General features: G+C 39.5%; 1 protein-coding gene across 1 annotated transcript in view; it reads right to left on the reverse strand.

Moving 5' to 3' along the window:
- ADGRG4 (adhesion G protein-coupled receptor G4) overlaps window positions 1-20,301 on the reverse strand; it is a 108,068-nt gene extending 87,767 nt beyond the window's left edge. The window contains exons 1-2 of the mRNA XM_021932722.2: window positions 19,788-20,301; window positions 5,220-5,834 (exon numbers count right to left, since the gene is read on the reverse strand). Coding sequence (XP_021788414.2) covers window positions 5,220-5,834; window positions 19,788-19,857 — 685 coding nt within the window. The 5' untranslated portion in view covers window positions 19,858-20,301. The remainder of the gene's footprint in view (window positions 1-5,219; window positions 5,835-19,787) is intronic.
- Window positions 20,302-23,401: the final 3,100 nt, after the last annotated feature.

A 23,401-nucleotide genomic window follows, 5' to 3' on the forward strand; every position in this document is an offset into this window, starting at 1 on the left:
TTGCCTTTTAGCTGGTAGAGCCCATCCCCATGGAACCTTTCCTATCAGAGCTGATAATTGGATAGAGGAATTAATAGTGAGCCGAACAAAGGCCTTTATAAAGGACATAGACCATATAATCCATCTCTGCATATTTTAAGAATAGTCAATTCATAAACTAATTCAAAGAAGTTGGAGCATTAGAACAATTAACAAACCTCAGCAAATCAATGACCCCGCAGATATAGGGATGCTATGCTTTGATACAGTGTAGATTTCCCAGGATTAACTCAATTCAAGTTATTTCATTCTTTTCAATAGAAGGGATTTCTTAAATGTAGAACTAAGAGGAATTTAATCTGCATGTCTTTGGAAGACTCTCTTCACACATTCACAGGTCAAAAAAATTCCTTTGTTTGATCATGTGTCTGAGTTGAGATTAGGAAATTATGCTTGCCATACGTTGAGAGGAACTTTAGCTTGTGATAATTTATTTATGGTTGCTTCAAGATATTTCTGTCACCACCCATTACTTTTAAAAGCCCTGTAGACTTTTGTCATAGCTAGAAACAAGAAACAACTTAAAAGTCCTTCAAGCAGAGCTTGTTGAATAAATTATAGCATACCCCTTTTCTTTCATACTATTCAGCAGCCTCCCCCAAAAAGAATCAGATAGCTCTGTATTTTCTGATATGAAAATGCCTCCAAAAATATTATTAAATTTTAAAAAGATGCAGAAAAGGATGCATATAATGATGAACCCAACTGTGAAAAAGAAAAAAAATATTTACATGTAAATTCAAGTTTTACATTTTTTCTGCAAGGATATATAAGAAATTGTTAACAATCATTGCTTTTGGGGAGAGACACATCGAGTAAAAGACTGAAGTGAAAGGAGACTTTAGATTTATACTTTCATGTATTTTAAAATCTTTTACTGTATATATCTAGTAATTTTACTTTAAGAGATCAATTAATTTTTAATGAATAGTTACATTAATAAAATAACTAGTAAAAATGATAACTCTATTTAAATTGTAACAGCTTATAGGCTTTTACTGAGAAATTTTACCCTTAGGAACGTGTCCTATAAAATTGCAAACCTAAATGTACCAAGAGGTATGTATGAGGAAATTTACCGTAGCATTATTTGTAATTGCAAAAAATTGAAAGCAACTTAAATGGCCATCAATGATGGGTTAAATAAATTATGTTACATGTAAGTTATGTTACATGGAATATATGTGGCCCTAAAAACAGCTCTAAATATACTTATGTGTCTGTCCATGACAGTATTAAGTTAAAATAAATCAAGTTGCAGAACATGTATGTATATATTATTTTTGATTTTAAAACTGTATACACTCATGCACATACATGCACACACTTATTATAAACCCACGGAAAAAAATTTTTTAATAGACACTTCTGTGAAGAGGATAGTGAAGGGTAGGTTTTACTTGATATTTCATATGCTTTTGTATTGTTTAAATATATTTTATTCACAAACACATGTATTACATTTGTAATTTTTAAAAATAAGGAAAAGATGCTTAAAAACTACTTGAAAGCAAAATTTCTAATGACTAGAAATTTCACTGCTATTATTTATCACCATGTTGTTTAATATTCCAAGACATTTCCAACTATAGTGAATACTTGTTTATTAAACCCAGGTAGGGTTCATGTTTTTCAGGCAATGTTCCCCAAAAGCCTTGTTCTCATGAATATATAAATATATATATATAATTTATGTGTAAATAGATTTATTGAGATTTGTAACCTAGCAATGTGCTCATTAAAACTTATTTTTTAAAGGTCATAATCCTTTTATGGGCCATAAATATCAATTTATTAGGCAAAAGCTGAAGCTAGACATGTTGTAATCACTCATATTTATTCATATATTGCCCCCTTTGTCCCAGATGTCATATAGCCAAAATCGAAATAGGTGAAATTCTATGGTATTTTACAGATCCTTCAGTGGTGAGGCAGGCAATGACTCCAGCTAGTAGCCTAATTTCCCCAGGTGAATTATCAGACCAGCCATTACCTCCAAAGGAAGCTTCTAAGACATAGTAATATAGCATAACATTTTGGGGGCCACAGGCTCACTTGAGATAGTCCTGTATGGTGGGAAGTGAAAAGAACATGTGCTTTGCAACCAGACCAGTCTGTTCAAACCCCAGTTATACTACTTATTTGATTGGTGACATTAAGCAATTTACTCAACCTCTCTGAGCCCCTATTTCCTCCTCCATAAAATGCCTGGCACACGGTAAGAACTTAGTAAAAGGCACCAGTTACCATAATATGTTAGCATGTGATGGAAACTATAGACTGCACCCTCTGAAAAAAAAAAATCTGCCCTGTATTTTTAGGGTGTTGTAATTTCAGGGGCTTTGTCAACTCCTTCAAGGCCATTCTGGCCCCCAGATTAGAAACTCCTGGTCCAAGGTTTGGAAAGAACACTCAAAGAGATCTGAATAGTAGAGGAACATTTACTACCTTTTTTGTTTGTTTGAGGTGATAATTTCCTTGTTTCTTATGTTAGATTGTGCATTATGCCCACCATGATTCAATCAGACCCAGAGGATGGTGGTCCATTAAAAAGTGTATGAAAGAGGCCGGGTGCAGTGGCTCACGCCTGTAATCCCAACACTCTGGGAGGGCAAGGCAGGCAGACCACTTGAGGTCAGGAGTTCAAGACCAGCCTGGCCAATATGGTGAAACGCTATCTCTACTAAAAACACAAAAATTAGCCAGGCATGGTTGCACGTGCCTGTAGTCCCAGCTACTCGGGAGGCTGAGGTAGGAGAATCACTTGAACCCGGGAAGCAGAAGTTGCAGTGAGATGAGATGGCAGCATTGCACTCCAGCCTGGGTGTTGCAGCAAGACTCCGTCTCAAAATAATAAATAAATAAATAAAAATAAAAATTTAAAAAAAGTGTACAAAAGAGCAAAATAAAAGAGGGTTGTCTAGTACTTTAACACAGCAGTGAGATTTAGCTATCTGCTCACAAAGTGGTAGAAAAACTCATGGCCATTAACTGGCCAGATTTGGTTTTAAAAGACCACTGCTGAGCACATGGATATCCGGCCATACTTCTGGTTCCTTAGATCAAAAATAAAATTACTTTAAACTGCTTTGGGTGAGCTGTTCAGGCTTAATCTACTAGTCTGTAGCTCAGTTTTGTAATCAGAGCCAGCTAGGAATATTCTCTTTTATTTTTAAGGCCTCAGAAAAGAGAAAAACCAAATACCTTTGGGTAGTAGCACAAAGGAATAGCTTTCCTGTTCCTTTGCATTGGTCTAATCTCAGAGAAACAGAAATGCCCTGGAATGTGCCTCTGCTGTTAACTCAAACAGCATCCAGACTGTTGGTGAAAACATATGCCCTTAGTCTGAGAGAGCCCTTTTAGGCATGGATCTAGCCCCTATTCCTTTCCTAACAGCTTCCTCCTGGAAAGAAATAAAACCCATAAGAACAGCCAATAACACTCCTTCAAGAATAAGTGAATATCTCGGGAAATGCAAAAAAATCTTGTCTTGATGCTATTATCCCATGCTGAAGACTGCTGCTGCTGATAGTGGAGAGGACTGGATTTGAGAGCAGAGTGGGATTATGTAGAGAAAAGCAATCTCATCCTTCCTTCCCCAAACTCGAGAGGAGACAAATACAGGTGCAATTCCAAGAAGCCAGTTTCCTCACAAGAACTTCATCCCAAACAGTTCTCCAATATCATAATTGCTCTCAGAAGAAAAAGTAAATTGGTTTATAAATATCATTCCCCACTAAAAGGAACAGGGATGCCTTAGTAAAATGATGGCTCCTTGGGCTGAGCAGAAAACATACAAGAAGAGCCTGGAACATCTTGTTGTGCCAGAGAGTAAGAAAATGCTCAAAGAATGATGGGGAACGTGTCAAAAGGACACAAGAACCAGATTGAAGAACTCTCACTGACCAGCCCTGGACAAATTTGAACATCAAAATAAATGATAGTAACAGATTGCAACCCATTGAATAAAATAAGAATCTGTGAGTTCATGTTCAAATAAATAAACACATAAATAAGGTTGGGTGTGGTGGCTTACACCTGTTATCCCAGCACTTTGGGAGGCTGAGGCAGGAAAACCACTTGAGCCCACCCAGAAGTTAGAGGTTACAGTTAGCTATGATCATGCCACTTCACTCTAGCCTTGGCAACAGAGTGAGACCCTTTGTCTTAAATAAATAAACACATAACTATGGAAGAAGAAAAAGCTCTTTCTTACAGTAGAATGCCAATTAATAAATGTAAAAAAATGGAATTTTAAAAATCATTATTTTGCAAACATCATAGTGATTAGTGAATCAGGCAAGAATCATGAATAGATGTAAAACCTATTGGGTGAAATTATGTTAAGAAGGGGATATTTACATAACCTCCAAATATCTCCCCAGAAATTACTCAACAATTAAAAAGGAAAAAATAATAACTTTATGGTAGAGAAATCTGACAGAGATCACTGAAATCATGTGATCAAAGTTATTATGAATAATGAGACAAATTGTCACCATGTGTCTACTGATGTGATGCACTGAGAAGAATATAACATCATTTCTGTGGTATTCTTACCAAAAATTCAAAGCCTGAATCTAATTATAAGGAACTATTAGACAAACATAAATTGAGAGACAAAATAACTGGACTGTATGCTAAAAATTTCTAGGTCATGAAAGACAAGGAAAGGCAGAGAATCTATTCCAAAGTAGTCTAAAGAGACATGACAACTAAATGTAATGTGTGATCCTGAGTTGGATCCTGGGGCAAGCAAAAAATAGTTACAAAAGAAATTACTAGGATAATGAGCTAAATATGAATGTGAAATGTGAATTAGATATTAGTATTGTATCAACATCAAATTTTCTGATTTTGATCATTATAGAGTGGTTAAGTAAGAGAATTCCTTATTCTTAGGAAATACACACTGAGATATTTAGGGGTAACAAAGAATTTTGCCTGCAACTTACTCTCAAATGACTTAGAAACAAATAAGTGGTGTGTGTGTGTGTGTGTGTGTGTGTGTGTGTTCTTCTATCCTATTCTTCCAATCTTTCTATAAGTTTGAAATCTTATCAAAATAAAGATAAAAGAAAACAGTATGTGCTCCTCATTAAAAAGTGATGACAAAACTAGCAACCTGGGGCCACTGCAACACTACCCTTGCTAAGGAAAAAAGTTGATAAGTTACTCACAGCAGCGCAGTGTCCTGTCAACAGTTGGGATGATCTTGTTGACAAGCCAAACGTCTTCTTCCCAACTAACTACATTTCCATCTAAACACTTCATAAACTCTTCGTTATCCAGGATGTGGTCCCAGAGTTGAAAGTAGTACAAGCTGCCAGGAAAGCTACGCATCATGCTTTTAACCTCGCTGCTCCCATTCTTGAGAAAGTGCCCTAGGATTAGAGTCCCATGAGGTGTCAGGTTGTGTGGTTGATCCGTTACTTCCAGTATCCTTTTTTTATTCAGGAAAAGTTCTAATCTGCCCTTCACACCATCCCATATCAAGCATATTGTATGCCATTGAAATGAAGCCAAGTGGTGACGGATAGAAAAGGTCTTTCCCAATTTGTATAGTATTAGCTGTTGATGGTCTCCTGCAAGTCCAAGGTCTATGTCTTCTCTGCCCAGGAGGGCGTTATTTGTAACATAGGAGAAGGCCATCCAATACCTTGAGTTGTCATCCATGAATACCAGATCAATGCATGCTGTGAATCGGCTGAGTTCAGGAATGGTATCTATCAGGCTTACATATGTGTCACCTCTTCCAAAAAAATCCAGCTTTTTTCCTTTTAATGAAAGTGTATCTGTCCAAATTTGGGGGAGGGGAAAGAGAAAACAAATGAAATTTCTGTTAAAAATTGTTTTATTGTATTTGACAATATGGTCAAATCTGGATTATACAATATAATTATGAGTCAATACTGATCCAAATAAACAAAAATAGTAGATGTAAAAAATCATCTCTATTTGACATTAGCATGTGATTTTTGTTTTGGCAGAAGAGTTTCTTCCTAATTATATTTTGCCTGGACTAATATGAAAAGTTAGATTAGTGTTCCCAGAGCACATACCAGCTGGACAGCTTGGAGAGGCAGTTAGAAGTGTATGGCTAGTGAAAGGGTGGGGAAGAGGCCAACGAAAAGGCAGCTTGGAATTCAAATTTGCTACACATAATCCTCACTCATATAATCAAAAGAGAGCTATTTCCGCCCACCTAACTGCCTTATTGTATTCAGGGTGCAACAGCAATTTGTTTCTCCAATGCCTTTTCCTGAGCCAAATGATCTAATTTATTCTGTCTCTGGGGACTGCTTCTCACTGAAAGGCACTGACAAAGGCCTGAAGAATGACCAGCTGGACGATACTGAAACTCTGGGACTTGTTTGTACTCGGGAATGGAAGACATGGCACTGCCCTGAGTGCATCCTGATGGCCTCCTTCTGTCTCCTCACCAAGGGCACTGCAGTGGTTTCAAGATGGCCATAGACTCCAGTTACCATTGGCTCTGGAGTCAGACAGCCTGGGTTGAAATTCATGCCCTAACACTCATCAGCTGTGGAACTTTGAGCAAGTAACGTATCCTCCTGATACCTCAATGTTTGCTTCAGTAAAATGGAGATTTGGGGCCACAGCGTTGTATGCCCATTCAACTTTAAGGGCTGCCATTCACATTATAGTCTATGCCAGATAATAGCCTCTCCCTAATGACTTTACAAGATTATTTGAAGATTAAGTGAGATGATATATGCAAAACCTTGTCAAACATTGCTGAAGGACGTGTCCATTGGGTACAGTCTTTTGGTAAGTAATTTGGCAGTATCTATGAAACTTTACATTGGACATGCCCTTTGTCTCACAAGAAGCTACAGATGAGTGATGATACTATCACCACTACAAACCTTACACCCCCAGTCTACTAGGTAAATATCTGAGGATTATCTAATTATCAACCTAATTCCAGTGCCAGTACAGCCTAAGCCAGAAGATAAAGAGCTTTGTGGCAGAATTGGAATTGTAACCAGTCCCTGAATTAGAGTTGTAACGTTGGGACCACCACTCTAAAACAGTGACAGCCATAACAGAGCACTACAGAGGCTAGCAGGAAGTAAATACTTCCCTGCTTCTGGGAGATGCCGCCAAACGAAAGCTTCCAGATATTCTCTGACCATATAGTATTCTCTCCCTCCATTCCTCTAGTGGACATTCTCCAAAAGCAAACAATAACATGCATATGCCTGCCCCCATACACACTCATATACATTTCACCTGCCTCACACACTCCCATGTGCAGGAACTCATACTATCCACCTGCCAGGGAGTTACTTCTGAACTATCCAGTGATGAATGAGCAAATGCTTATTTCTGTCCCTGGCTTATGTGATTATATTACTTTATCATCTTTCGTGTGACTAATAAATCAAGAGTTGATCCCACAAGACAATAAGCGATCTGAAACCCAAATCTCAATTGTTGTTGGTTAACTGCCTTTCTGTTCAGCCCTCCGAAATGAGGTCAAATACATTTAAGAACTGGTTTTATGGTGAGCATAAATCTCCAGGACTTAGTTGCACCTTAAAAGAAAATGTATCATAATCTCACATGGTCTACAAGGGCCTCTCCTCTCTGAAGTATACTAATTTAGTTTTTGATTTTTTGTTTTAAGAGGGGGTCTCAGTCTCTTGCCCAGGTTGGAATGCAGTGGCATGAACATGGTTCACTGCAGCCTTGACCTTCCAGGCTCAAGCAATCCTCCCACCTCAGCCTTCCAATTAGCTGGAACCACAGGTGCATGCCACCACGCCTGGCAAATTTTTAAATTCTTTTTAGAGACGATGTCTCATTATGTTGCCTAGGTTGGTCTGGTCTCGAACTCCTGGGCTCAAGCAATCCTCCCACCTTGGTCTCCCAAAGTGCTGAGATTACAAGTGTGAGACACCATGCCCAGCCTGCAGTATACTAATTTAAAACCAGTTGCCAAAAGATGGGAAAAAGCAATTTACAAAAGCAGAAATATAAAGGCCAATACTATAAAAAGATGCCACCTTACTATTTTTAAGCACAAATTAAAACAATAAGGAGACACCATTTTTGCCTACTTGGTTGATAGAATTTTAGAAGACAGAATATCCAGCGTTGGCAAGCCTGTGGGAAAATGAGTCACTCTTACACACTGCTAGTGGGATTGCCAATTAAGTATTTTTTTTCTGAAGGGCAATTTGCCATTATCTATGGCAATCTTAATTGTATATAATTGTGTGTATCCTTTGACCCAGCAATTTCATTTCTACCAATTCATTTTAGACAAATATACAGATAGACAAAGATGAGAGTACAATGATATTTATTGCAGCATTGTTTATAATCAAGAACAATTGACAAACCTGCATGTCTATCAATAAGTGACTATTTAGGAAAATTGCTACCTCTATACAATGGAATAGTGAAACAAACAAGATAGGCCTCTATAGTCATGGAGAGTTTTTCAAGGCTTACTATTGTGTGAAATGGGAGTTACATTAAGTGCAGGTGCAGTATTATCCTATTAAAAAGTGAAAGAAAAATATGCAGGTAGTATGCCCACAGAAAAAAGTCTGGAAGAGCACATATTAAACAGTTAAGAATGCTTATTTTTAGGTGTGAGATTTAGGGAAATTTTTTACTTCTTATGTTACTTATTTCAGCATATTTGCGTGTTTTAAAAAATCATGTATTACACTTATAATCAGAAAAATAAAGATGGATGGGTGGATGGATAGATAGATGAATGGATGGAGAGAGGTATGGATGAGTGGATAGGTAGACAGATGGAAGATGATAGATAGATAGATAGATAGATAGATAGATAGATAGATAGATAGATAGATAGAATCACTGTGGCCTTACTTAAGATTCTGCAGATATAGGTAAATTCTGCTTAGACATAAACAGAAGTGTGGTGTAGTGCAGTCTAAAATGCCAAATTTGAGTCCCAGTTCTGCCTCTTACTAGCTGTGTGAACGTAGGTAACAGATGCCTGTGAAAGCTCTCAGCACAGTGTCTGGCACATAGAGAGCACTATATAAAAGTTAAATAAATAGCTCATATCACTTCTCCGTGCCTCATTCTTCCATAGCAAGATGGGAATAATAACTGCCTACCTCATAGGGCCATGGTAAAAGGTGATGCAATCATAACTAACATTTAGATTATGTGTGTGAGAATGTTTATAAACTGTGAAACTCCATGTAAATTTCAGTCGCAATGTTTGCCTAGGTCACTATTAGAAGCCTCTTCCTTCCTCCACAACCTCTTTTGCACCCTCACACGTGGAAGCCCACCTGAGCTGAACCCCACCGCAGCCTCTGGGCCTCTAGCAGGACTCCGAGGAGGCCAGACTGTGACAAGACGGAGAAGGGCTTTGCCCTTCTGTTTGGCCAGGCAAGCAGCGTTCTCTGCCGGGCCTCTCAAGGGCCTGCTTCAAAGGCCACTTGTGTCTTTGCATATGATTTCGCTATCCATTGCAGATGTCTGCTTAGATGCTGCCATCTGTTCCCTGGCAATTTTCAAGTCCAAATTGCATGATTGCTCCCCTGAAGCGTGTTCTCTCTTGATTTGGCTCCTCTGTGTCTCTTCGCCTCTATCCACTGTTTCCTTTTATTTTAAATGACATTTATTGTCTTCCTTACTTTTTTTTTTAGGTGTTTTTTCCATTATAAAAGTGATAGTGTATATGTTTTCTTAAAGAAAAACTGAAAAGTATTAGAAAGTAAAAAGATGAAAACAAAGCCAGCCAGAGAGTCCCACCACCCAGAGATAATCACCATTAACATTTTGGTATATTTCCTCAGTTTTTTTCTGTGCACAGACTTTGCTTGTTTTTGTGAGGCTGAGATCATATTGTAAGGAAAATTGGGTCCCCTGCTTTTCTCACTCATAGCATAAGTGTTTTCCATGTTAGGAAAAACTCATCATAAATCTCACTTAAATTACTGTTACTGCCCTAGGAGTGCCAAGCACCATTTTATTTGTACTGGGAAATTTCATATAACATAAAATTTACCATTTTAACCATTTTAAAGTCTACAATTCAGTGGTATTTAGCATATTCATAATGTTGTACAACTATCACCATTATCTAATTCCAGAACATTTTCATCATCCAAAAAGGAAACCCTGTACCCATTAAGCACTCACTCTCAATTTGCCCCTCCCCTCCAGCCCCTGGCAACCACTAATCTGCTTTTTGTCTCTGGATTTGCCTGTTCTGGACATTTTATATAAAGAGAGTTAGACAATATGTGTCCTTTCGTATCTGGCTTCTTTCATTTAGCATAATGTTCATCCATGTTGTACCATGTATCAGTACTTCATCCTTTTCCACGGCTTAATAAGATTCCATTATATGGATATATCACATTCTGTTTATTGATTCACATTAATAGACATTTGGATTGTTTCTATCTTTTGGTTACTATGAATAGTGCTGCTATGAACATGCATGCCATTTATTTTGTTTGAACACATGTTTTCATTTATTTGGGGTATAAATGTAAGAGTAGAATTGCTAGGCTATATAGTAACTCTACGTTTCACTTATTGAGTAACAGTCAAACTGTTTTTCACAGCAGCTGTACCATTATATATTCCTACCAGCAATGTATGAGGGCTCCAATTTCTCCACATCTTAGCCAACACTTGTTGTTTTCCACTTATTATTGTTATTGTCATCCTAGAGATTATGGAGTAGTATCTCATTGTGGTTTTGCTTTGTGTTTCCCTAATGGCTGATGACATTGAGCATTTTTTAAAATATGTTTGTTGCCATTTGCATAGACTTTTTGGAGAAATACATGTTCAAGTCTTTTGCTCATTTTTGGTTGGGTGGCTTGTCTTTTTCTCCTTGAGTTGTAAGCATTCTTCGTATATTCTGAATACTAGAACCTTATCAGATATATGACCTGCAAATATTTTCTCCCATTCTGTATTGTCTTTTCACTTTCTTGATAGTGTCTTTTGATGTGTAAAAGTTTTTAATTTTAATGAAATTCAAAGTATTGAATTTTTCTTTTATTGCTCATGCTTTTGGTGTAATTTCTTCTTCTTTTTTTTTTCTTTTTTTCTTTTTTTTTTTTTTGAGATAGAGTCTCACTCTGTCACCCAGGCTGGGGTGCAGTGGCGCAATCTTGGCTCACTGCAACCTCCGCCTCCTGGGTTCAAGCGATTCTCCTGCCTCAGCCTCCCGAGTAGCTGGGACTACAGGCATGTGCCACCACACCCGGATAATTTTTTGTATTTTTAGTAGAGACGGGGTTTCACCGTGTTAGCCAGGATGGTCTCAATCTCCTGACCTCATGATCCACCCGCCTTGGCCTCCCAAAGTGCTGGGATTACAGGCGTGAGACACCGTGCCCGGCCGCTTTTGGTGTCATTTCTAAGAATCCATTGCCAAACCAAAGGTTGTGAAGATTCTCCCTTATGCTTTCCTCTAAGAATGTTATAGTTTCAGTTCTTACATTTAAGTCTTTCATTCATTTAGAGTTAATTTTCATGTACAGTGTGAGATGGGGAGGTCCAACTTCATTGGCACAGAGTAGGTCCTTTGTAGCTGTTTACTGAATAAATAATTGTATCCTGTATTAGGGCACTGAGTTGGAGGCTAATGGGTGGGCAAATGGAGTGCTGTCCCTTGTGCAAAGGTATCAGGGATGAAGCATCTGGCATAGAATGAGAAGTTCTGAATTGTATACTGAACTCGTGCTCTGCCCTCTGTTTTAGGGAACTATTAGCAAAAGATCAAGGGAGAATTCTCTCTGCCTGTCAGACCCTAAAAGTAATAAATACATTCATTTTAAAAGTCAGTGAGTAAGGCCAGGTGTGGTGGCTCACGCCTGTAATCCCAGCACTTTGGGAGGCAGAGGCGGGCGTATCACCTGAGTTCAGGAGTTTGAGACCAACCTGGCCAACATGGCAAAACCCCATCTCTCCTAAAAATAAAAAAGTAGCCAGGTGTGGTGGCAGACACCTTTAATCCCAGCTACTTGGGAGGCTGAGGCAGGAGAATCACTTGAACCCAGGAGGCAGTGGTTGCAGTGAGCCGAGATCTCGCCACTGTACTCCAGCCTGGGCAACAAGATCAAAACTCTGTCTCAAAAATAAATAACCAAATAAAATAAAAAGTCAGAGAGAAAAGATTTAAAACTCTAAGAGACAGACAATCTGAATGGTTTTTTCCAGGAAAAATCCCTTTGTTTTCTGCTTATGACAGCATTAAGTAACATCAGATATATCCTATACAGTTTTTTCTACCCTTTCTTAGAAGGCAAAGTTTCTCCTTAAAATGTTCAAGTGTTTCAAAGTTTGGGGGACTGTGATTCCAGGTCCACTGTCCTCTACTACCTTCAGGGAAAAGGACAAATGAGGTTCTTCCATGGTTAGGTACTCTGGGCATGATCTGGTCACTGTTTCTTCCCCATGAGGTAACCTACTTTCCTCTTTTTAATTCTAACCCAATGAGCTTGCCAGAGCATCAGTGTCTGTGTCATTAGTTTGCCAGGGCTGCCCTAACAACATACCACATACTGCGTGGTTTAAACAACAGAAATGTATCATCTCACAGTTATGGAGGCTAGAAGTCCAAGGTCAAGGTGTCAGCAGGGTTGGTTCCTTCTGAGAGCTGTGAGAGAGAATCTGTTCTATGCCTCTTTCCTAGTTTCTGGTGGTTTTGTGGCAATATTTGGTATTATTTGGCCTGTAAGCACATGACCCCGATATCTGCCTTCATCTTTACATGGTGATATCCCTGTGTGCATATCTATGTCCACACTTTTTCTTCTTATAAAGATACCAATAATATTGGATTAGGGGCCCACTCTACTGCAGTATGACTTTATCTTAACTAATTATATCTTCAATAACCCTATTTCCAAAGAAGATCACATTCTGAGGTACTGAGGGTTAGGACTTCAACATATGAATGTTGGGAAGACACAGCTTGACTCAATACTGTGTAAGGCTCAGAACCCAGCTAACCACCTGGTAATACCTATGAGAGCAAGGTGAGGAGGCAGAGCAGATTTGAGAAAAAGGGCCCACCAGAGGCATCAGTTGTGTTTATACCTTGAAGAATCTGGCCACTCTGAGAGTGAGCATTCTACCAAGGCTACTCCATGCCTGCCTCATCTGGGAAGTGTCACTACCCACTCATAAAAGGGCAGGTGAGCAGATACTCACTTGAGCAGGGAGTCTTCTGGCTCTTAGAATCATAAGTCCTTGGAATTCAACATTCTGCAGCACTGAAAAACTTTGTAGACCAGGCCCTGGTCTAGCAGCCCCATGGCTGTCTGAGTAGATATAATCAATAGGCACCTGACACTGGGGAGCTCCATTACCCACATCACCGTGGCCATAGTGTGAACAACCACAGAGAATCAGAGTTACTATCTGCCACCCACTGCCCACACTTTCCACTGGTCTTGTAACCAGGTTAATCCTTAGATAAACCAGGCCTACCAGATATAGAAGTGTCCAACCCTGATCCTCATTTCTACCACCAATCGCCAGCCAGAGTTGTCCAACACATCCCTTCCTCTAGTACCTAGGCTGCTGACTCCATATGTGGTCTGCCAAGAGTTCTTGGCATAGGATACAGAGGAATTATCCTCACATAGGTCATGTGATTGTTCCTTCAAATCTTGGATTCAAGGCCCACGTCTCACCCAAAAAAAATAGATGTCCTTACTCATAAAGCCAGAAGCTCCCTGAAGAAATTTATTTACTCAACAGTGATGGTCATTGAGCATTGACTATGTGTCAGTGTTAGAGTGCAGTAATAGAGTAGACATAACACACAAGGTCCTTGACCTCGTCAGCTTACATTCCAGGGACTGATGCAGTCAATAAACAAGTAAAGGAAAAAACACAAATTACATACAGTACTCTGAAGGAAGTTGACAGGTTGATGAGTTAGTTAATGGTAAAAGCAGAGATGAGGGGAAAGGAAATGTCTACATTATATAGTATAGTTAAGAAAGGCCTCTCTGAGAGTCATTTTAGCTCAGTCCCAAGGGATGAAAAAAGAGACAGGATACATAAATGTGGAATAAGAGTGACCCAAACATGGGTAACAGTATGTGCAAAGGCCTTTTGGTGGGACTGTGCTTGGTGTGTTTATGGAATAGTAGGAAGCCAGTGTGTATGGAGCAGAGGGAGAAAGAGGAAGCATGGTAGTAAGTGAAGTGCAAGAGGCAGTGGGAGATCAGATCATGTAGTGCTTTTTAGGTCTCATTAAAAAGTTTGAATTATATTCTAATTTTGATAGGAACTTATTGGCAAGTTTTGAGTAAAACAGTGGTATGATCTGACTTGATATATTAAAGGATCACTCTGGCTGCTGTGTGGAGAATAGACTGTAGTAGAGCAAGAGTGAAAGCAGGGAGACCATTAGGAGGCTACTGAAGTCAGCCAACAGAAAATGATGGTGGCTCAGCCCATGGCGGAGGCAGTTAAAATGGTTTAAAAAGAGAGAGAAGAAAAGAAAAGAAAGCAGTCAGATTTGGGACGTATTTTTGAGGTGGCATGAACAAGACTCAATGGATTAGATGTGGAGGGTGAGAGAAAGGGAAGAACGAAAGATGGCACCTAAGTTTGCATAAAGCTGTGTGCAGAGGAGCCATTTCCAGAAGAGGAAAGACTGCTGATTATTACCTGGCAGTGGAATTACAGGGCCCTCTACTGAGGTCTCTATGTTGTGATGCTAACAGCTCCCATAAGCCCTACCTTGATAGACCAACTCAAAAGTACCTAGGTAACAAAAATCCAAGCCAAGGATCCTAGAAGCCCATCCACCTCTGGGCGATGAACAACATGGGGAAAACAGTATTTCAGACCTACTTTTCAGCCTATGCAATTCCCTATCAATATTTTTACTGTTGATGAAGGAAATCTGTAAAACTTGCTAGCCTGAGACAGAGTATGGTGGTCAGTCACCCTCCTACATGACATGCTCAAACTCAAACAGGCTATCATATGAGCCTTTTTCATCTGTCCTATGCTGGACAAATGTGCTATGCCTGTGCCAACTCAAGGAAATATGTATCTGAAAAAATAAAAAAGAAAGAATGTATACTTCAGAGTCCAGAAGGCATAATTTCCCAGGTGAAATGCTTTGAGTATTGTTAGACAAAATATCTGTTTTTACACATGAAAAAATGCTTAATAGTCATAGGGAAATGCACATCAAAACCACAGTGGAGTATCACTTCATTTCCAATAGGATGGCTATGATCAAAAAGACAGACAATAGCAAGTGTTGACAAGGATGTGGAGAAATCAGAACCTTCATACACTGCTAGTGGGGATGTAAAATGATGCAGCCTCTTTGGAAAATGGTCTGCAAGCTCCTCAAAATGTTAATCATAAAGTTATATATGACTCTGCAATTCCACTCCTAGGTATATTCACAAAAGAAATGAAAGCATATGTCCACACAAAACTTGCACACAAATGTTCATACAGCATTATTCATAATAGTCAAAATGTAGAAACAACTCAAATGTCCATTAACTGGTGAATGGAAAAAAATATGAGGTATATCCATACCATTGAATATTGTTCAGCAATAAAAATAAATGAACTGCTGATGCATGCTCCACATGGATGAACCTTGAAAACATTGTGTAAAGTGGAAGAAGCCAGTCACAAAAGGCTGCATATTGTATGATTCCATTTATTTGAAATGTCCAGAATAGGCAAATTCATAGAGGCAGAAAAGAGATTACTGATTGCCAAGGCCTGGAGTGCTGTGGGAGGAACGGAGAGTATGATATTTCTTTTGAGGATTATAAAAATGTTCTGGAATTAGATAGTAGTGATGATTGCACCACTGTAAATATACTGAAAACCATTGAATTGTATACTTTTAATGGGTGAATTGTATGGTATGTAAATTATATTTCAATAAACGGGTTTATTTTATTTTGTTTTGTTTTGTTTTGTTTTGGGGACAGGGTTTCACTCCCGTTGCCCAGGCTGGAGTGCAATGACGCGATCTTGACTCACTGCAACCTCCACCTCCTGGGTTCAAACAATTCTTGTGCCTCAGTCTCCCGAGTAACTGGGATTACAGGTGCATGCCACCACGCCCGGCTCATTTTTGTATTTTTAGTAGAGACGGAGTTTTGCCATATTGCCAAGGCTGTCTCAAACTCCTGAGCTCAAGTGATCCACCTGCCTTGGCTTCCCAAAATGCTGGGATTACAGGCACCACACCCAGCCCAATAAAGCTGTTTAAAACAAATGTTTTTTCTCAAATGCCAGTCTCTACAACCTTCTAGAACAGTGCTGTCTAATAAAACTTTCTGTGATACGGAAATGTTCTGTATCTGCACTGCCTAATATGGTAGCAACCAGCCACTTGTAGCTATTGAGCACTTAAAATCTGGCTTGTGTTCCTAAGAACTGAATTTTTAATTTAGCTTAATTTTAATTAATTAAAACCTAGCCACATGTTGCAAGTAATTACCATATTGGACAACTCAACTCTTGAATTCATACAGAAATTTAGAGTTTCTACTCAAAGTTTATCCTCCACTTCTCCTTTCTCTTGGAATCAGTTTCTCAAGAAAAGATAGACGAGGCAGGGTGGCACACGCCTGTAATCCCAGCACTTTGGGAGGCTGAGGTGGGAGGATCACTTGAGCTCAGGAGTTCAAGACCAGTCCGGGCAACATAGCAAGATCCTGTGTCTATTTAAAATTTAAAAAATAAAATTTAAAAAAAAAAAAGATAAGGCTTTTTCTGAACCCTGGCTACACAAACACCTTTCAGAAGAACTTCTTTACCTCTACACTCCTACTGTGTCCTGACTCCCCCAACCTAGTTTGTCTCTATAGCATAAAGACTGATTTTCTGACATGGCTCTGGGGCTATCCTGTGTCAAAAGGATTCCTGGTCAGGTTGTCTCTGCATATGTGACAACTCAGGAAAGTTCATTCCAGCCCAGATTGACTAATTGACTATCCAATATAGGAGAAAAAGTTACTGACTCTAGAGGCTAGGTGCCTCAAAAACCCAGCCTCCCACCTCAAGAATGTCACAAAACCCCAGTCTCCCAACTCAAGAATGCTCCAGAACACATGTTACACTCTTTCAGCCAGCAAAGCCTGTCCTGCTCCACTTGAGATGTGAGTGTGTGTGTGTGTGTGCCTGTGTGTGTGTGTGTGTGTGTGTGTGTATACATGGTATGAGCAAGACCTTAGGACAACTACTATAGCCCTATGTCTTCAACCCAAACCTATCCATACCCATTACATAGCCAATAGCCAGCACCATTAAGAGGAAAATCATGTTATGGACTGAATGTTTGTTTCCCCCTCCCCTTAAATCCTATGCTGAAGCCCCAACCTCTAATGTGTTGGTATTTGAAGGTGTGGCCTTTGGAAAGTAATTAGGTTTACATGAGGGCATGAAGGTGGAGCCCCTATGATGGGATTAGTGCCATTATAGAAGAGGAAGAAAGCAGAGCTCTCTCTCTGTCTCAGCCTTGTGAGGACACAGAGAGAAGGCAGCTGTCTACAAACCAGGAAGAGGGCCCTCACCAAGAATTGAATCATCTGGCACCTTGATCTTGAACCCTCAGCTTCCAGAACCATGAGAAATAAATGCCCATGGTTTAAACCATCCAATCTATGATATTTTGTTTTGGCAACCTGAGCAGACTAAGACAGAGCACTAGGAAACTGAGTCCCTTGTACAGCCTAAGTCCTAGGCCCTCTTCTCTCATTTATGCCTTATTTTTTATCTCCTGCTCCATTCTGCAACTATTCAGCTCTTGACCTCAGTCTTCATCTCTTCTTTCTGGCTCTGCTCTCACCCCATAGACCTTAATACAGATTTGGTTTCTCCTTCTCAACCCTTGATATTCTTCTATGGAGACAGTTTTGCTCCACACTCTGGCTCCTCCCAGTTAGAGCATCTCTGAGTCACCCTCTGCTTAATCTGGCCTTAATCTCTCCCCAATAATGACCCTCACAGTTGGGAGGCTGGTGACTCATCTGGAGCCTGAAGGGAACTGAACCTTAGTTATGCTGTTGTTTCCAAGGACAGGTTTTTTTTTTTTTTTTTCCAAGAAGAAAGTAATGAATTTCTTGGTAATCAAAGAACAATTATAATTGAGTGTTTGAGAACCTACAAAAAAAAACTTGTTTGACTCATGAATTTGAGACTTAAACAGTCTGGAAAACCTCGTGACTGCTTTAAATTGACCTCTTCAGGTTGAGGACCTGCACATCTATCATAAGTTTCACTGACCATTGCAAAAATTAGCCAGGCATGGTGGCAGACGCCTGTAATCTCAGCTACTCAGGAGGGTGAGGCAGGAGAATTGCTTGAATCTGGGAGGCAGAAGTTGCAGTGAGCCAAGATCGTGTCACTGCATTCCAGCCTTGTCAACAAAGCGAGGCTTTGTCTCAAAGTAACAATAATAATAATAATAATTTTCATTGACCAGTGATATTCCTCGCAAACCCATGCAAACTTTTCAGTACCACACACTCTTCACTTTTTATTCCATGACTGCACTAGATTCCTATATTCCACTATTCTAGATTGCTCTATACCATGCCCTGTAGCCCTTCACAAAAACCCAATGGAGTTTGTGTCATATACCCCACCACCATACAGGTATTGAAAGTTTTCATCATTTAAAATTGCATGAATTCATTAAATCAGCACATATGAACCAAGTGCCTAAACTATGTCAAGGCCTGTGTTGGATGCTTTGGATAAAGAAATTGGGAAAATACAGTTTCTTGCCCTTGAGGAAACAGGCAGAGGAAAAATAAATCAACTTCTTAGCAGGTAGGTCAGGCCAGATGACAAAGTTGCCACTGTACCCCGTAGGCCCCATTTCAATCTCTATTATAAGAAACATGGTTCCCCATCAGGCTCTGCATGCAGCAAGAAGCCAGTGTTTGCTCTTGATGGCGATGATGATTTGGTATTTTTGCAGATTAGCTCTTACACCTGAGGACCATTCAAATTAAACCCCAGGTCAATTTCATCAGGCATTGTCACTCACTGGCATTTATGACATTTTAGCTAAGTACTTATGTGCTAAATGAGCAAAGTTATCAACCGAATTTACTTAATATGGACAAGATTTCAGTTTACCAAGACCTTCTCCTGAAGTCTCTAAATTATCAGCTACTTGAGTGAATTGTCTTAATTATCTACTGCAAAATAGAGATAAATTATATTCATTCCTGTCATAGAGTCTAGGGAAGGTCTGGGTGCTTCCAGAATATATGCCCATTGCTTTATGAATCTGTTACCAGCTGTTTGTATGCCTCAGTTTCCCCATCTGTATTCTATGATTCTTGCCATGTGCATATAATGGAGATAGAAAGATGGTATCACAATGCTTCAGACAGCTTTAAATAAAGCATTATGGAGGAGAGGAAACAGCCCAAAAGAAAACCCAAATCTTCTGTTACGTGTGCATTAGCTGCCAAATGGCATTTCAGAGTTGCTTTAAGAAATGTCAAAGGCAGTAGTCCAAGTTACTGCCTGCTTGAGGCCAGTTCTCTACCAGTAGTACAGAATACTGAATGAATGAATTCACTTACTGACACTTCAGCTTCTTCTGTAGCCATACTGACCGAAAGGTGACCATTAAGAGGCAGCCCAGCAAATCTCCACTGGTAGTATTTTTCAAATGGTTTATTTCTATAACCTACTATACATGAGACATTGAAAGAGATAATAAGAATATGTTTTCTTACCTGAGAGAAAGATAAAACTCGACATGAGAATCAATCCATAAAGCTTCTGATATATGATGCGCTCTTTCATTGTCTAAGTCTGTGTTTAAAAAGTCAAAAATATGCCCAGCTCAGATTCAGAAAAGACAATTTCTAAGTGTATGTGACCACAATTCTCCTTTGCATTCCACCTAAGGTTTTTTCCTATTGCTTAAAGTCATGTCAGCCAACCACATGATAGGCATTTACCTGAGATACCCAGCCTGGCTGAAACCTCACTGATGGATTTATCTATATACTAGCTCAACAAATTTTATTGAATCCCTTCTGTGTGCCGGACACTGTGTTGCTCCCTGGGAATACAGTGCTGAGAAGACAAGACACAGATATCTGCCATCATAGGACAGTTAGCCCTGTGGGGAGGAGAGACATTAAATGCATAATTACAAAATGTGAGGCCAGGAGTGGTGACTCACACCTGTAATCCCAGCACTTTGGGAGGCTGAAGCGGGTGGATCACCTGAAGTCAGGAGTTTGCGACCAGCCTGGCCAACATGGTGAAACACCATCTCTACTAAAAATACAAAAAAACAAACAATAATTAGCCGGGCATAGTGGCGGGCACCTGTAATCCCAGCTACTTGGGAGGCTGAGGCAGGAGAATTGCTTGGACCCGGGAGGCGGAGGTTGCAGTGAGCCAAGATTGCACCACTGCACTCCAGCCTGGGCAACAAATGCAAAACTCTGTCTCAAAAACAAACAAACAAACAAACAAAAAACCAAAGTGTGATACTTTCAACCCTAATGCACAAACTTCAATTCAACTACTTGTAGTTGTAATGATCCTAAATTTCTTGAAGGACTGTTATGCAAGAAGACCTTGTTGACAAAAGTAACTCATCAAATCATTTGTATTTTTAAAGCAGATCCGTTTAGAGAAATCTAATCACCATTTCATTACATTCACCCAGCTTCTCTCATTAATTAATTGTAACTATAGTGTCTTATGTGGAAAATGCACTGAAAACCCCCTTTTCTCCAAACAAAACGGTGTTAAAACTGCAAATCCTACTGAAACATGTTACAGAAAATTGGCGGTAGGGTGCTGATGGGCATTTATGATTTTAAATAAAATATGCTTCTGAATGATTTACTACTGATTTGAACACTTCCTTTTCTATAGGATAATGCAACATATTGTATTTCTTTCTACCTCCAAGTGGGATTTAGAGTGAATAGACCCACTTTACATTTAATGTAACAGAAGCCAATTAGGAAGTCAAATGAATCTTGGGCTTGCTATGAACACCAGCCATTAATCAGGCTCTTCATATTTACCAAGGATTCTACTGCCATTCTCATTAGAATAATAAGGGAATTTGTATGAGTTGGATGGGTTTTCTAAACTATGAACTTAGAAGTAAGGGGGTGTCTAAATCTTTTATGACTTGCAAAATGAAATGCAGCTTAAATTTATAGTGCTATAAGAGGACTAGGCTGAGATTCAGTAACTGGCTGTGAGGCCATACATATTTCTCTTCCTTAATTTCCCTGGGCCTCAGTTTCCTTATCTGTAAAAATGGAGATAATAATCTGCCTATTTCCCAGAGCTGCTCTCGAAGAGGATCAAATGAGACTATGCTTCGAAGGCAATTTTCAAAGCATAAAGTGCTATAGAAATGGATATGATTGCTATCTATAAAATGGAATTTTCAGCAGCAAATAATCCAATTTATATTTTTCTTACATTTCCTCTAAACTTTTATAACAACTTCAAGGTATGTTTCAGAAACTTACCTGGTGCCCAATAAATAAATCATGGGACATTTACACAACAGAATACTATGCAACCATTAAAAGGAATAAAGGCCGGGCATGGTGGCTCATGCCTGTAACCACAGCACTTTCGAAGGCCCAGGCGGCCGGGTCACTTGAGACCAGGAGTTCGAAACCAGCCTGGGCAACATGGTGAAACCCTGTCTCTACTAAAAATACAAAATTAGTCGGGCATGGTGGCACATGCCTATAATTCTAGCTACTTGAGAGGCTGAGGTACGAGAATCACTTGAACCTGGAAGACAGACGATGCATTGAGCCGTGTTCACGCCACTGCACTCCAGCCGGGGTGACAGAGCGAGACTGTCTCCAAAAAAAAAACGAATAAGGTAAGTCTATATATAAGGCATGAAAATGTGGGTTGAAGAAAGGGGGTGGGGCTTGATAATTTTTCCATACTGTTCTGTACTGTTTGGTTATTTTACAAAGATTATAAATTAGTTACATAATTTTAAAAATCAAAGGACAGGAGAAAGGAAGAAAGCAAGAGAGAGGAAGGTAAGGAAGATAGGAAGGGGAGGAAAGAGACAGGAAGGAAAAATGGGAATTAAATGTTTCCTTTATACTTCCTATGATTGTGTACTGTTTGTTTTTACAATGAGCATACGTTACTTTCATAATTTTGAAAAAACATAAAAGGAAGGAAGGAGGAAAAGTAAAGAAAGAGGAAAAGAGAAAGAAAGGTTGAGGATTAAAGACCTGAATTTTATACCTCACACAATTTCAAGCAATTTGGTTATTTTATGATGCATATTTCTTAATTTTGTGGTTCAGAAAAATTTAAGGGAAAGAAGTGGGGGGAAGAGAGAAAGAAGGAAGGAAAGGAAAGAGGGAGGGAAGGAGGAAGGGAGCGAGAGAGACACTTACCTGAGAACTGGACTCTTTTAACTTCCCAACCCCAAATGACCAGATCTTGCTTCTAAATTCCTAGGTTTGATGTGAAATGAAAGAAGCACAAAACAGGAGACTCATTTTCTGCTGTCCATGCCTCAGTCACCTTCTTTTCTGCATCAAACCAGCCTCTCTGCTCTTAGCTTTATGGGGCTTATTGATCCAGGTAGATCCTCTTTTTGTGGCTTGTAGCATGTCATGGGGCTGCTCTCCTGAGCATAAAATCAGCATGGGCAAAGTTCTCAGGTTATTACAACCCTGCAATAACCCATTAATTTGAGGGCTCTGACCCAGTTTTCACTAAGGATTATCTTCAGTTCCTAGTTGATTATTGCTTTAATTAAATTGGATATATTAAAAGGGTACTTGCTTACTTGACTAAGGCTCATTTCACTTTATTGAGAAAGTGGGGAGGAGGAGGGGTAGTGTTCAGAACTATGAGCAGAAAGCAGAGGCCAAGGAGGCATGAACTTGTTCACATCTTACTCCATCAGTAAGGTGAAGCCAGCTATTTACCCGCACCGGACATTCATTCTTCAAGTCACCTCGAAAGTAAATAGATTTACTGAACTGGCTTTATGTTCATCTCAAGAAGGGGATGTGGTTTTTGTCCCAGAAGGTGTCATTACAGCCCCTTAGGGGTGACAGAAATACCATCAAATCCCATGGAGGATTCAGAGATGATCCCTGTCAGCCTCTGAACTTCACAGGTGAGGCCCCTGAGGTTCCAAGGGTAGAATGACTCGTCCAAAGTCATAGAGCTTGTGAAAGGTAAAGCAGGAGCTAGAACCAAGGTGTTTTGACTACCAAACCAGTGCATTTTCCTCTTCGTCTCATATCTTCAATGGAAAATTCAGTCTCATAGGAGGCTGAGTCGACCCAGCTTAAGGCCAGGATTCTTCACAGGG

This window comes from Papio anubis, chromosome X (assembly GCF_008728515.1).
Source record: "Papio anubis isolate 15944 chromosome X, Panubis1.0, whole genome shotgun sequence".
Taxonomy (NCBI): domain Eukaryota; kingdom Metazoa; phylum Chordata; class Mammalia; order Primates; family Cercopithecidae; genus Papio; species Papio anubis.